The sequence below is a fragment of the Oncorhynchus nerka genome, linkage group LG11, assembly GCF_034236695.1.
Source record: "Oncorhynchus nerka isolate Pitt River linkage group LG11, Oner_Uvic_2.0, whole genome shotgun sequence".
Taxonomy (NCBI): domain Eukaryota; kingdom Metazoa; phylum Chordata; class Actinopteri; order Salmoniformes; family Salmonidae; genus Oncorhynchus; species Oncorhynchus nerka.
This window is the reverse complement of record NC_088406.1, coordinates 2,447,706-2,464,997: the sequence shown is the minus strand read 5'-3', so window position 1 is coordinate 2,464,997 and position 17,292 is coordinate 2,447,706. Positions and strand designations below refer to the sequence as shown.

The window sequence follows — 17,292 nt, the reverse complement described above, 5'->3', positions numbered from 1 at the left end:
TTAACATGCTGGATGGTCATGTCTTTACTAACATGCTGGATGGCCATGTCTCTGTTAACATGCTGGATGGTCATGTCTCTGTTAACATGCTGGATGGTCATGTCTCTGTTAACATGCTGTATGGTCATGTCTTTACTAACATGCTGGATGGTCATGTCTTTACTAACATGCTGGATGGTCATGTCTCTGTTAACATGCTGGATGGTCATGTCTCTGTTAACATGCTGGATGGTCATGTCTTTACTAACATGCTGGATGGTCATGTCTCTGTTAACATGCTGGATGGTCATGTCTTTACTAACATGCTGGATGGTCATGTCTCTGTTAACATGCTGGATGGTCATGTCTCTGTTAACATGCTGGATGGTCATGTCTCTGTTAACATGCTGGATGGTCAAGTCTCTGTTAACATGCTGGATGGTCATGTCTTTACTAACATGCTGGATGGTCATGTCTTTACTAACATGCTGGATGGTCAAATTAACAAGGTTTAAAGACCTCGAAGCAGATTGTCAAATGTCATTAATTTACATAGAGACACTTTGTGCTCGGACTACATTTGTATTATAACCATTTTAATTGGTTTAAGACGTCAAAGAACAGGATTTATTTGTACTGTATATAGGAGGTATTGGTATCTTACTTGTTAGATTGTCTTCAGACAACACTTGAATTGGACCAGCGCTAGTCGGCTAGTCAGCTAGTCGGCGCTAGTCGGCGCTAGTCGGCGCTAGTCGGCTAGTCGGCGCTAGTCGGCGCTAGTCGGCTAGTCGGCGCTAGTCGGCGCTAGTCGGGCTAGTCGGCGCTAGTCGGCGCTAGTCGGCGCTAGTCGGCGCTAGTCGGCTAGTCGGCGCTAGTCGGCGCTAGTCGGCGCTAGTCGGCGCTAGTCGGCTAGTCGGCGCTAGTCGGCGCTAGTCGGCGCTAGTCGGCTAGTCGGCGCTAGTCGGCTAGTCGGCGCTAGTCGGCGCTAGTCGGCTAGTCGGCGCTAGTCGGCGCTAGTCGGCTAGTCGGCGCTAGTCGGCGCTAGTCGGCGCTAGTCGGCTTTAATCTGAGAGCCTTGACAAAGACCATTGTCAAGAAAGTCTGCCTTCCATGCATCAAGGTTTTCAGCTGTCTCGGCTACATAAAGATCTGGTTACATTGATGTCATGCTAATGATATATATCTGTTGGTTAGATTGTTATTCTATTAGTAAGGTAATAGCATTGAAGTGGGTATTTGTACCTTTTTTTTTAGACAGAAATATGAAAATACACATTGTAACGATGAGAACACGCCTCCACTTGAAATGAGAACATGCCTCCACTTGAAATGAGAACATGCCTCCACTTGAAATGAGAACATGCCTCCACTTGAAATGAGAACATGCCTCCACTTGAAATGAGAACACGCCACCACTTGAAATTACTATTGTATTCTGAAATGAAGATAATGTGACTGTGAGCAGTTTTTTTCAATAGAGTTTTCTTTTTTCTCCACAGCTCCAAGGGTCTCTGAGGAGGAAGATCGAGGGCCATACTCCTGGCTACTCCTCCCAACAGAATGGCCTGTCCTGTGGGCCGTCGGGGCTGGACTTCAAACGTGTCCGTCTGGAGGGGGGCAGCGGTGGTTTGGGTGGGCCCTGTTCCTTCAACTCACAGTCCATGGGAGGCGACGCATCGTCCATAGGCCACACCCTAAACAGGAAAAACAACAACAGCAGCTACATGATGCCCCATGGGGTCATGAACTCTGACCTCATCAACATGACCCTGAAGGAGATGAAGAAGGAACCTATAGACCATGTTACTTCCTGCGGCCAGAGGTCTACTGAGATGATGGTGTTCAGCAGCCAGATCGACCCGGAGCTTCAGGATCTGTTCGACGAGCTGACCAAGACCGTCCCGTCTCTGCACGACCAGGAGTTTGAGAAGATGCTGAAGCAGGACGATGCGTTCGGCCTGGCGGATCTGGAGCGCAGTGCGGCTACCCTCTGCTCCCACCTGGAGAAGCCCATCAAGACAGAGTACTCCTCTCCAGATTACGGCCAGACACATGGCCATGGTGGCTCCTCACAGCTCCGCCCGGCATCAACTGGTCCCTCCTTCACCATGTCCAGCTCCTCCCCCATCACCAACCAGAAGAGCCAAGGCCAGGGGCCCTCAGGGCTGGCTGGACCCCCCAGCAGAGGTCTCCCTGGCTGGCCTGAGGTGTCCCATGCAGAGCAGCTAAAGCAGATGGCAGCCAACCAGAACCAGCAGCAGCCCAACCCCCAAGCCCTGCTCCACCACCAACAGCCACACCAACAGGCTCAGGCTGGAGGGGGAGGAGGACCAGGGACCAGTTGGAACACGCAGCCCTCCTCCAGCTCCTTCCCCCAGGACAAGCTCTCCAACCCGGCCTCAATGGGCCAGAGGATCACCCCTCAGACCTCCATGGACAGTCAGGGTAAAGGCATAAACAACTGTCTGTTCAAGCCCAACGGACACAACACCTCCAGCCACCTGGATATGAAGGTGCTCAGCAACAAACCAATGCTCCACTTCAGCCCCAAAGCATCCCAGCAACCCTCCACTATGGCAGGTCCACTGAGTAAGACTACAGCCCATCAACAACAACAACAGCCGTCCACCTCAGCCCAGAACTTGAACACGAACCACCCAGTTCATAACTACCAGAACCCCCAGCAGCAACGGCCCATGTCTGGGCCTCCTCACTTGCAGCCCAAGTCCCTGGCCCAGAGAACCCCTCTCAGCCAGCATGGAGCTGGACCTGGGCTCCACTTTAAACTGGCTCAACAACGACAGGTAATAAGCCGCCTATATAAATACTTGCATTCTATCCTTGCGGTGTTGTAGTGGTTGAGTCCCAGGACTCTGACTCGACTTAAACGCTAGGGACTTGGGACTCGACTCAGACTCGAGGTTTCGTGAGTTGACTAAATCAGTGCGTTTGAAGTATGTTCCATTGTTTATATGAAACAGTACATTTATCACATCAAATATCAGATGAAATAAATATCACATCAAATATCAGATGAAATAAATATCACATCAAATATCAGATGAAATAAATATCACATCAAATATCATATGAAATAAATATCACATCAAATATCATATGAAATAAATATCACATCAAATATCAGATGAAATAAATATCACATCAAATATCAGATGAAATAAATATCACATCAAATATCATATGAAATAAATATCACATCAAATATTATATGAAAACTAATATTGTATGTCTGCAATAGAAATGCATATATCTATCTAATACATATATCTATCTAATGCATATATCTATCTAATACATATATCTATCTAATACATATATATATATATCTAATGCATATATCTATCTAATACATATATCTATCTAATACATATATATATATATCTATCTAATACATATATATATATATATATATATATATATCTAATACATATATCTATCTAATACATATATCTATCTAATACATATATATATATATCTATCTAATACATATATCTATCTAATACATATATATATATATATATCTATCTAATACATATATCTATCTAATACATATATATATATATATATATCTAATACATATATCTATCTAATACATATATATATATATATATCTATCTAATACATATATCTATCTAATACATATATATATATATATATATCTAATACATATATCTATCTAATACATATATATATATATATATATCTAATACATATATCTATCTAATACATATATCTATCTAATACATATATATATATATATCTAATACATATATCTATCTAATACATATATCTATCTAATACATATATATATATATATATATATCTAATACATATATCTATCTAATGCATATATCTATCTAATACATATATCTATCTAATACATATATCTATCTAATACATATATATATATATCTATCTAATGCATATATCTATATATATATCTATCTAATACATATATATATATATATATATCTATCTAATACATATATCTATCTAATGCATATATCTATCTAATACATATATATATCTAATACATATATATATATATATATATATCTATCTAATACATATATCTATCTAATACATATATCTATCTAATACATATATATATCTAATACATATATCTATATATATATATATCTATCTAATACATATATATATATACATATATCTGTCTAATACATATATCTATCTAATGCATATATCTATCTAATACATATATCTATCTAATACATATATCTATCTAATACATATATATATATATATATATATCTAATGCATATATCTATCTAATGCATATATCTATCTAATACATATATATATCTAATACATATATCTATATATATATATATCTATCTAATACATATATCTATATATATATATATCTATCTAATACATATATCTATATATATATATATCTATCTAATACATATATCTATATATATATATATCTATCTAATACATATATCTATATATATATATCTATCTAATACATATATCTATCTAATACATATATCTATCTAATACATATATCTATATATATATATATATATCTAATACATATATCTATCTAATGCATATATCTATCTAATGCATATATCTATCTAATACATATATCTATATATATATATATCTATCTAATACATATATCTATATATATATATATCTAATACATATATCTATCTAATACATATATATATCTATATCTAATACATATATCTATCTAATACATATATATATATATATCTATCTAATACATATATATATATCTAATACATATATATATATCTATCTAATGCATATATCTATCTAATACATATATCTATCTAATACATATATCTATCTAATACATATATCTATCTAATACATATATATATATATATATATATATATATATCTATCTAATACATATATATATCTAATACATATATATATATATATATCTATCTAATGCATATATCTATCTAATACATATATATATATATATATATCTGTCTAATACATATATTTATCTAATACATATATATATATATCTATCTAATGCATATATCTATCTAATACATATATATATATATATATATATATCTGTCTAATATATATATCTATCTAATACATATATATATATATATATCTATCTAATACATATATATATATATCTATCTAATACATATATCTATCTAATGCATATATCTATCTAATACATATATCTATCTAATGCATATATCTATCTAATACATATATATATATATATATATCTAATACATATATCTATCTAATACATATATCTATCTAATACATATATCTATCTAATACATATATATATATATCTATCTAATACATATATCTATCTAATACATATATATATATATATATATCTATCTAATGCATATATCTATATATATATCTATCTAATACATATATATATATCTATCTAATACATATATATATATATATCTATCTAATACATATATCTATCTAATACATATATATATATATCTATCTAATACATATATCTATCTAATACATATATATATATATATCTATCTAATACATATATCTATCTAATACATATATCTATCTAATACATATATATATATATCTATCTAATACATATATATATATATATATATATCTATCTAATGCATATATCTATATATATATCTATCTAATACATATATCTATATATCTATCTAATACATATATATACATATATCTATCTAATACATATATCTATCTAATACATATATATATATATATATATATCTATCTAATACATATATATATCTAATACATATATCTATCTAATACATATATCTATCTAATACATATATATATATATATATATCTAATGCATATATCTATATATATATCTATCTAATACATATATCTATATATCTATCTAATACATATATATATATATATCTATCTAATACATATTTCTATCTAATACATATATCTGTCTAATACATATATATATATATATATATATATCTATCTAATGCATATATATATCTAATACATATATCTATCTAATACATATATATATATATATATCTATCTAATACATATATCTATCTAATACATATATATATATATATATCTAATGCATATATATATCTAATACATATATCTATCTAATGCATATATCTATCTAATACATATATATATATATATATCTAATGCATATATCTATCTAATACATATATCTATCTAATGCATATATCTATCTAATACATATATATATCTAATACATATATATATATATATATCTGTCTAATACATATATCTATCTAATGCATATATCTATCTAATGCATATATCTATCTAATGCATATATCTATCTAATACATATATATATATCTATCTAATGCATATATCTATCTAATGCATATATCTATCTAATACATATATCTATATATATATATATCTATCTAATACATATATCTATCTAATACATATATCTATCTAATGCATATATCTATCTAATACATATATCTATATATATATATATCTATCTAATACATATATCTATATATATATATATCTAATACATATATATATCTAATACATATATATATCTATATCTAATACATATATCTATCTAATACATATATATATATATATATATATCTATCTAATACATATATATATCTAATACATATATATATATATATCTATCTAATGCATATATCTATCTAATACATATATATATATATATCTGTCTAATACATATATATATATATATCTGTCTAATACATATATATATATATATCTATCTAATACATATATCTATATATATCTAATACATATATCTATATATATATCTATCTAATACATATATCTATATATATCTAATACATATATCTATATATATATCTATCTAATACATATATCTATCTAATACATATATATATATATATATCTATCTAATACATATATATATATATCTATCTAATACATATATCTATATATATCTATCTAATACATATATATATATATCTATCTAATACATATATATATATCTATCTAATACATATATATATATATATCTATCTAATACATATATATATATATCTATCTAATACATATATATATATATCTATCTAATACATATATCTATATATATATCTATCTAATACATATATATATATATCTATCTAATACATATATCTATCTAATGCATATATCTATCTAATACATATATCTATCTAATGCATATATCTATATATATATATATCTAATACATATATCTATCTAATACATATATCTATCTAATGCATATATCTATCTAATACATATATCTATCTAATACATATATATATCTAATACATATATATATATATATATCTAATACATATATCTATCTAATACATATATCTATCTAATGCATATATCTATATATATCTAATACATATATCTATATATATATCTATCTAATACATATATCTATCTAATGCATATATCTATCTAATACATATATCTATCTAATACATATATCTATATATATATATATATATCTAATACATATATCTATCTAATACATATATCTATCTAATACATATATTTATCTAATACATATATATATATATATCTATCTAATGCATATATCTATCTAATACATATATATATATATATCTAATACATATATCTATCTAATACATATATCTATCTAATACATATATATATCTAATGCATATATCTATCTAATACATATATATATATATATATATCTAATACATATATCTATCTAATACATATATCTATCTAATGCATATATCTATCTAATACATATATATATATATCTATCTAATACATATATCTATCTAATACATATATCTATCTAATACATATATCTATCTAATACATATATATATATATATATCTATCTAATACATATATCTATCTAATACATATATCTATCTAATACATATATCAGGGTCAGGGTTCTGTGCAGGACAGTTAAGTTCTTCCACACCGATCTTGACAAACCTCGCTTTGTGCATGGGGGCATTGTCATGCTGAAACAGGAAAGGGCCTTCCCCAAACTGTTGCTACAAAGTTGGAGCATAGAATCGTCTAGAATGTTATTGTATGCTGTAGTGTTAAGATTTCCCTTTACTGGAACTAAGGGGCTTAGCCCCAATCATGAAAAACAGCCCCAGACCATTATTCCTTCTCCACCAAACTTTACAGTTGGCACTATGCATTGGGGCAGGTAGCGTTCTCCTGGCATCTACCAAACCCAGATATGTCTGTCGGACTGCCAGTTGGTGAAGCCACTCTTGGCATTGGGCAGGGTGATCTTAAGTGTATGTGCGGCGGCTTGGCCAAGGAAACCCATTTCACGAAGCTCCCGACGAATAGTTATTGTGCTGACATTGCTTCCAGAGGCTGTTTGGAACTTGGTAGTGAGTGTTGCAACCGAGGACAGACGATTTTTAGGTGCTACGCGCTTCAGCACTCGGCTCTCTGTGAGCTTTTGTGGCCTACCACTTCGCGGCTGAGCCATTGTTTCTCCTAGACGTTTCCACTTGATAATAGCAGCACTTACAGTTCAAATAAAATAAAATGTTATTTGTCACATGCGTAGGATACAACAGGTGTAGACCTTATCTTTACTTTAGTCTCTAACAGAGCTCATCCAGTTTATTCTCCAGTGATTAATAGGATAGTCTCTGATGGAGCTCATCCAGTTTATTATCCAGTGATTAATAGGATAGTCTCTCTAACGGAGCTCATCCAGTTTGTTCTCCAGTGATTGGTAGGATAGTCTCTGATGGAGCTCATCCAGTTTGTTCTCCAGTGATTGGTAGGATAGTCTCTGATGGAGCTCATCCAGTTTGTTCTCCAGTGATTAATAGGATAGTCTCTGATGGAGCTCATCCAGTTTGTTCTCCAGTGATTAATAGGATAGTCTCTGATGGAGCTCATCCAGTTTGTTCTCCAGTGATTAATAGGATAGTCTCTGATGGAGCTCATCCAGTTTGTTCACCAGTGATTAATAGGATTGTCTCTGATGGAGCTCATCCAGTTTGTTCTCCAGTGATTAATAGGATAGTCTCTGATGGAGCTCATCCAGTTTGTTCTCCAGTGATTAATAGGATAGTCTCTGATGGAGCTCATCCAGTTTGTTCACCAGTGATTAATAGGATTGTCTATGATGGAGCTCATCCAGTTTATTCTCCAGTGATTGATAGGATAGTCTATGATGGAGCTCATCCAGTTTGTTCACCAGTGATTAATAGGATAGTCTCTGATGGAGCTCATCCAGTTTGTTCTCCAGTGATTGATAGGATAGTCTCGAAGGGAGCTCAACCAGTTTATTCTCCAGTGATTGATAGGATAGTCTCGAAGGGCGCTCATCCAGTTTATTCTCCAGTGATTGATAGGATAGTCTCTGATGGAGCTCATCCAGTTTATTCTCCAGTGATTGGTAGGATAGTCTATGATGGAGCTCATCCAGTTTATTCTCCAGTGATTAATAGGATAGTCTCTAATGGAGCTCATCCAGTTTGTTATCCAGTGATTAATAGGATAGTCTCTAACAGAGCTCATCCAGTTTATTCTCCAGTGATTGGTAGGATAGTCTCTAATGGAGCTCATCCAGTTTGTTATCCAGTGATTAATAGGATAGTCTCTGATGGAGCTCATCCAGTTTGTTCTCCAGTGATTGGTAGGATAGTCTATGATGGAGCTCATCCAGTTTGTTCTCCAGTGATTGGTAGGATTGTCTATGATGGAGCTCATCCAGTTTGTTCTCCAGTGATTAATAGGATAGTCTCTAACGGAGCTCATCCAGTTTGTTCTCCAGTGATTAATAGGATTCTCTATGATGGAGCTCATCCAGTTTGTTCTCCAGTGATTAATAGGATTGTCTATGATGGAGCTCATCCAGTTTGTTCTCCAGTGATTAATAGGATAGTCTCTGATGGAGCTCATCCAGTTTGTTCTCCAGTGATTGATAGGAAAGTCTCTGATGGAGCTCATCCAGTTTGTTCTCCAGTGATTGATAGGATAGTCTCGAAGGGAGCTCATCCAGTTTGTTCTCCAGTGATTGATAGGATAGTCTCGAAGGGAGCTCATCCAGTTTATTCTCCAGTGATTGATAGGATAGTCTCGAAGGGAGCTCAACCAGTTTATTCTCCAGTGATTGATCGGATAGTCTCTGATGGAGCTCATCCAGTTTGTTCTCCAGTGATTAATAGGATAGTCTCTGATGGAGCTCATCCAGTTTATTCTCCAGTGATTGGTAGGATAGTCTCTGATGGATCTCATCCAGTTTATTCTCCAGTGATTGGTAGGATAGTCTATGATGGAGCTCATCCAGTTTATTCTCCAGTGATTAATAGGATAGTCTCTAACGGAGCTCATCCAGTTTATTCTCCAGTGATTAATAGGATAGTCTCTAACGGAGCTCATCCAGTTTATTCTCCAGTGACTACACGTTCACCAATCAAACAGAGGGCAATGTCGGTCTATTTGCTCTCCGACGTAATCTCGTCAGGATGCCTGCTATCCTGCCTCTCTTTTGCCGCCACTTTCACTTCCTGGTCCGGAGTAAGCAGGAAGTCCATAGTTTCCGACTCATTAAAGTAGAAATGTTAATCCAAATCGAGGTTAGTGATCCCTCTTCCCTCTTCTCTTCCCTCCCAAGCTAAAAGGCAGTAACTGCTCATAGAGTGGACCTGAGAAAAATGGCTTCAAAGTTGATTTTATTGTCCAGCCAAATTCATTTTAGGGAGCTCATTGGAGATGTAATGATCTGTTGCCTTACTTTGAGTACATTTTTTATTAATGTTGACCCTGACCTCTGACATGACCTTTGACCCTTAAACGGCAGTCACTGCCTTCTTCCTTGGCATGATATGTTATCAATTGCAGGGTAATACCAAAGCAAAGAGCAGTATCTGCCATTTTCATTTGTTAGTTTACTATACTTCTCATTAACACAAGAGCGGTGTAATTACTGACAGTGTAAAAGAGTTGCATCCTTTGTGTGTCGTCCACTAAGATACCATTTACATAGAGATGTAGGTTCTGCGTCAGTCACATTACATACTGTGTTTGACAAGTAGCCCGTCTTGTTATGTGAAAAGCAGCACTGCACTTGTTTGAATTACATGTAATATATAATGATGGAACGTGATGAAAGTATGACGTAGGATAAATGATCAAAAATGACCATGAGATTGCTAATAAAAAACATTTTATTAGTATTTTTTCAAATGACACTTTTGAATGGATAAATAAATAACAGATTTAAGAATATACATTTGAAACATATTTACATATTCATAAGAGGACCCAAATGACATTTAGCTACAATTGATAAAATGTTGACTAGTAACATTTCATTTTTAAGTCAATCTTCTTCCGTGCTCCTCCACATTACTCCTCATCTGTTCAAAGACAAGTCATTCCAGAACTGCCTTCGATTGTGCATCAGAGGACACAGCTTGGTGATGATGTCCATCGTCTTGGACTCTTCTATCCTGTATATACGTAGTGTCGAGGGTGTTTCTAGAGTGACTTTCTTCATGATGAAGTCAAGCTCTGTGATGTCCTTTTCTTCATGGGAGACTTTGTAGAAGAGGCTCCTGGATCCACGCCTCAACTGGATCTCAGCCAGCTTTCGTGCTGCTGCCTTCTTCAGCTACACGATGGAATGGCCAGCTTTCCATGCCAGGATGTTTTCCTTTTTCATTTCCACCACCTCCACCTTGCCTGCTTTGGAAGTGGCGACCACATGGAGGAAGTCGTACACCACACCTCCAGGTCGAGCTTTCATTTCCTGTTCCACGCCATGGTGGAAACTGTCTGCACTCATGAAGGTGTGTCCTGGCTCCAAGAACTTGAGGGTGATGTCCTGCATCAAAGTTGAGTTGACAACACTCCCCAGTGATGTTAGGAGGGACCAGTTTTCCACCGATGGCTTGACATCTCCCTCCCTCTCCAGTTACGTAAGATGAAGATCTCCTCTGCCTCCTCTCCTCCTCTTCCTCGACCAGCTGTTCCTTCATACCACTGAGATGAAGATCTCCTCTGCCTCCTCTCCTCCTCTTCCTCGACCAGCTGTTCCTTCATACCACTGAGATGAAGATCTCCTCTGCCTCCTCTCCTCTTCCTCGACCAGCAGTTCCTTCATACCACTGAGATTGTTTTCTTCTTATTTTGAGACTCATTTTCCAATGGTGGCGAACCTGGCAGGAGAGGGAGCATGATAACCTTTTTGCATATCAATGCTCCTCACAGACCAGTCCTCAGGCCAATCTTTCTGTGCATCAGCCTGGTAATGGCTTCTGCTCTGCCCCTGCAGACTTCTTATGTTCCTCATATTTTCTACAGTCGAGGTTGGGGATGGTGAATTCTGGTGCTGCATGGCTGTTGTCTCGGTAGGCTTGGGTTTCCATGGCCTCGTTCTCCCTGTGTTCCGTCTTCAGATGATGACCAAACAGAGCTCGCACTCCTTGCGATAGGTTTCGTAACCGCAGCTGGCATCTCTGGGGCTGACCAATCAGCTGCTTGGGGGAATCCAAGAAGCCGTTTCCTGAAAATACACACATACATTTACACAAACCCACAACACAGAAACTGGGGAACGTAACATTCTCCTTGTAGTCATTATGCATGAACCGAATATTGACGTCAGTAGGGAGATAGAGGCGATGTGGGGCTCTCGTCTGTAGTGGCTGATTTGGGGAAGGAAGGACTCAATGTGTTGCAGGATTCATGTTAAATTTGCTCGCTGAAGCCCCTCTGGTCCTTTGGTGGAATCAGTTTGGTGGTGGCCCAATGTTGTCAGAAAAAACACGTTGCAGAACCTGTTGTGCAGAACCGCTCTGGTTTGGAAGATGGTACAGAAACGACCTGCTGCGTTGACCTGTCAGCTCCAACAGTGATTATTTTTCTTAGATTGCTGTGCCACCATGTGGAAGATCCATGTCCTCTTCTCCTTATACTTCATCTCCCAATACGTTTCCCATTATCTCATTTTGCCTACCCTCTGAAAAGATTCTGTATACATTGCCTCTTGCATTTGGTCGACCACATGGCTTACCCATTGGTGGACTCTTGGAGAAAGTAATCAGGGACATGCATCCTAATGATTCTAATCCGATGATAATAATTCATACTGACATTTTCTGGTGTGAAAACATAATAACCATAATCGTTTTAAATTATTCTATAATATGTTGATTTTATCTTTCGCAAACATAATAACCATAATCCTTTTCAATTATTCTATAATATGTTGATTTTATCTTGTGCAAACATAATAATTTCCACTGTCATAACTCAGTTCATCTATTAATTTCATACCTGCTCCCAAAAAGGCTCTTAAATGTTCATCTTTATTTACAAATACACTTTTATGTTTGTTGGATGGATGGACATTGACAGGAATAGTGTTGACGTGGTTGTACCTAACACACCCTCAACATGGCAACTTTGATCCGCATAGATACTAGTCATCTAGACCACAGGGATTGGTGGAAGTTATGTAAAACTGTTTTTCTGAGTTCATGTAATGACGGCACTGAAGCGGGTACATTGAGCTGGCAAGTCAAAGCTTGTTGTACTAATGACAACAAGGGTGATGACATATACCACCAACAAGGGTGATGACATATGACATATACCACCAACAAGGGTATGACATATGTCATATACCATCAACAAGGGTATGACATATACCACCAACAAGGGTATGACATATACCACCAACAAGGGTATGACATATGACATATACCACCAACAAAGGTGATGACATATGACATATACCACCAACAAGGGTGATGACATATACCACCAACAAGGGTATGACATATGACATATACCACCAACAAGGGTATGACATATGACATATACCACCAACAAGGGTATGACATATGACATATACCACCAACAAAGGTGATGACATATGACATATACCACCAACAAGGGTATGACATATACCACCAACAAGGGTATGACATATACCACCAACAAGGTGATGACATATGACATATACCACCAACAAGGGTATGACATATACCACCAACAAGGGTATGACATATGACATATACCACCAACAAGGGTATGACATATGACATATACCACCAACAAGGGTATGACATATGACATATACCACCAACAAGGGTATGACATATGACATATACCACCAGCAAGGGTATGACATATGACATATACCACCAACAAGGGTATGACATATGACATATACCACCAACAAAGGTGATGACATATGACATATACCACCAACAAGGGTATTACATATGACATATACCACCAACAAGGGTATGACATATACCACCAACAAGGGTATGACATATACCACCAACAAGGGTATGACATATGACATATACCACCAACAAGGGTATGACATATGACATATACCACCAACAAGGGTATGACATATGACATATACCACCAACAAGGGTATGACATATGACATATACCACCAGCAAGGGTATGACATATGACATATACCACCAACAAGGGTATGACATATGACATATACCACCAACAAAGGTGATGACATATGACATATACCACCAACAAGGGTATTACATATGACATATACCACCAACAAGGGTATGACATATACCACCAACAAGGGTATGACATATACCACCAACAAGGGTATGACATATGACATATACCACCAACAAGGGTATGACATATGACATATACCACCAACAAGGGTATGACATATGACATATACCACCAACAAGGGTATGACATATGACATATACCACCAGCAAGGGTATGACATATGACATATACCACCAACAAGGGTATGACATATGACATATACCACCAACAAAGGTGATGACATATGACATATACCACCAACAAGGGTATTACATATGACATATACCACCAACAAGGGTATGACATATGACATATACCACCAACAAGGGTATGACATATGACATATACCACCAACAAGGGTATGACATATGACATATACCACCAACAAGGGTATGACATATGACATATACCATCAACAAGGGTATGACATATGACATATACCACCAACAAGGGTATGACATATGACATATACCATCAACAAGGGTATGACATATGACATATACCACCAACAAGGGTATGACATATGACATATACCATCAACAAGGGTATGACATATGACATATACCACCAACAAGGGTATGACATATGACATATACCACCAACAAGGGTATGACATATGACATATACCACCAACAAGGGTATGACATATGACATATACACAGCAATGCTGTGTGTGTGTGTGTGTGTGTGTGTGTGTGTGTGTGTGTGTGTGTGTGTGTGTGTGTGTGTGTGTGTGGTGTGTGTAATGTTACTGATTCAAATAACCCATGGGATGTCAGAATATAACTATAGGGATTATTTTAATTCTAGGTATAATAGATTCAAGCTAGTATAAAGTGCTGATAGTCTCTCATGGGAACATGTAGCGCAAATCTATTGCTTCATGCTAATGCTAGCTAGGTAGGTTTTGGTTTTGGGCGCGTCAGTTTTAGCTAGGTGGTTGTCACTGGCTAGAAATGGTGTGTATGTATGGTGATTCAAAGAAACCATCAGATGAAATTTCAGAATATAATTCATTTTATCGGCAAATAGATTGAAGTTAGTATCAATTGCAGATCTCCTCTTATGAGAGCAGGTAGCATTGTTTGTCTATGCTCGCTTTACTTGCTAGCTAATTAATATTGATGTCAGATGTACTTAGCTAGCAAGTTCTCTCCAGGGTCTGGATGCTGGCGTTTCAGAGCCGTTCAACCATCATTGTCTGCCGGGAATACATGGTGTTGATTTGCAATGTGTGTGTGTGTAGCTGTCAGTCAGTGTCATACAGGTTTGACTGCATCACTATCAGACTAAAGTGATATGAAACCAAGGTAAAACACAGTAAGTTCAGCCAAGGGCAGGTTGAAACCAAGCTAAAAGACAGTAAGTTCAGTTACTTTACCGTGGATTCACAGTAACTTTTTGCAGTTACTGCTAAAACGACCCCCATTTTCTCCCGAACTCAATACACTAGAAGCAGGATACTTGTCCACGCGATTAAGCATGTATGTAATGCAACAAAAATGACATTAACTAATTTTTGACGAAATGAGCAGTTACTGTCTTTGTGCTTGGGAGGGCAGTTCTGATGTCCAGAATATTTTTTGGGGTCACAGGAAATGATGGCGGAGACATTATGTACAAACAAAGTTAAGATCAGCGTGAAAAAAATCTCTTCAATGATGTTTGGCAATCTCTTAATTTCAATTATTGATATATACCGATTGATTTCCAACCCTATCCCACAGCTACCAAAACAAGATACAGGGCTGATATAGAGACATGGCTCACACAGACAAAGAGAGAGAGAGAGGGGTGCGAGATGGAGAGGTAGACACAAAGAGAGAGAGAGAGGGGTGCGAGATGGAGAGGTAGACACAAAGAGAGAGAGAGGGGTGCGAGATGGAGAGGTAGAGACAAAGAGAGAGAGAGAGGGGTGCGAGATGGAGAGGTAGACACAAAGAGAGAGAGAGAGGGGTGCGAGATGGAGAGGTAGAGACAAAGAGAGAGAGAGAGGGGTGCGAGATGGAGAGGTAGAGACAAAGAGAGAGAGGGAGGGGTGAGAGAGAGATGGAGAGGTAGAGACAGAGAGGGGTGAGAGATGGAGAGAGAGGGTGAGAGGGAGATAAAGAGAGAGAGAGGGAGGGGTGAGAGAGAGATGGAGAGGTAGAGACAGAGAGAGAGGGAGGGGTGAGAGAGAGATGGAGAGGTAGAGACAGAGAGGGGTGAGAGATGGAGAGGTAGAGACAAAGAGAGAGAGCGGGGTGAGGAAGAAGGAGAGAGCCTGTCTCTGTATCATGCTTATCACTCCTCAGTTTCTTCTGGTCTCAGTTTGGCTCATGGCGATGGCTTTGTTGGTGGGCTCGGCACTCTACAGTGTAAATCTGTAAGGAACAACAGTGTAAATCTGTAAGGAACAACAGTGTAAATCTCTAAGGAACAACATTGTAAATCTGACAGTGTAAATCTCTAAGGAACAACAGTGTAAATCTGTAAGGAACAACAGTGTAAATCTGTAAGGAACAACAGTGTAAATCTCTAAGGAACAACAGTGTAAAGCTGTAAGGAACAACAGTGTAAATCTGTAAAGGAACAACAGTGTAAATCTGTTAGGAACAACAGTGTAAATCTCTAAGGAACAACAGTGTAAAGCTGTAAGGAACAACAGTGTAAATCTGTAAAGGAACAACAGTGTAAATCTGTAAAGGAACAACAGTG

General features: G+C 36.0%; 1 protein-coding gene across 1 annotated transcript in view; it reads left to right on the top strand.

Annotated features, from left to right (window-relative positions):
• zmp:0000001236 (mastermind-like protein 2) overlaps positions 1-17,292 on the top strand; it is a 212,219-nt gene that overhangs the window by 153,625 nt on the left and 41,302 nt on the right. Inside the window, exon 3 of the mRNA XM_065024150.1 lies at positions 1,482-2,786. Coding sequence (XP_064880222.1) covers positions 1,482-2,786 — 1,305 coding nt within the window. The remainder of the gene's footprint in view (positions 1-1,481; positions 2,787-17,292) is intronic.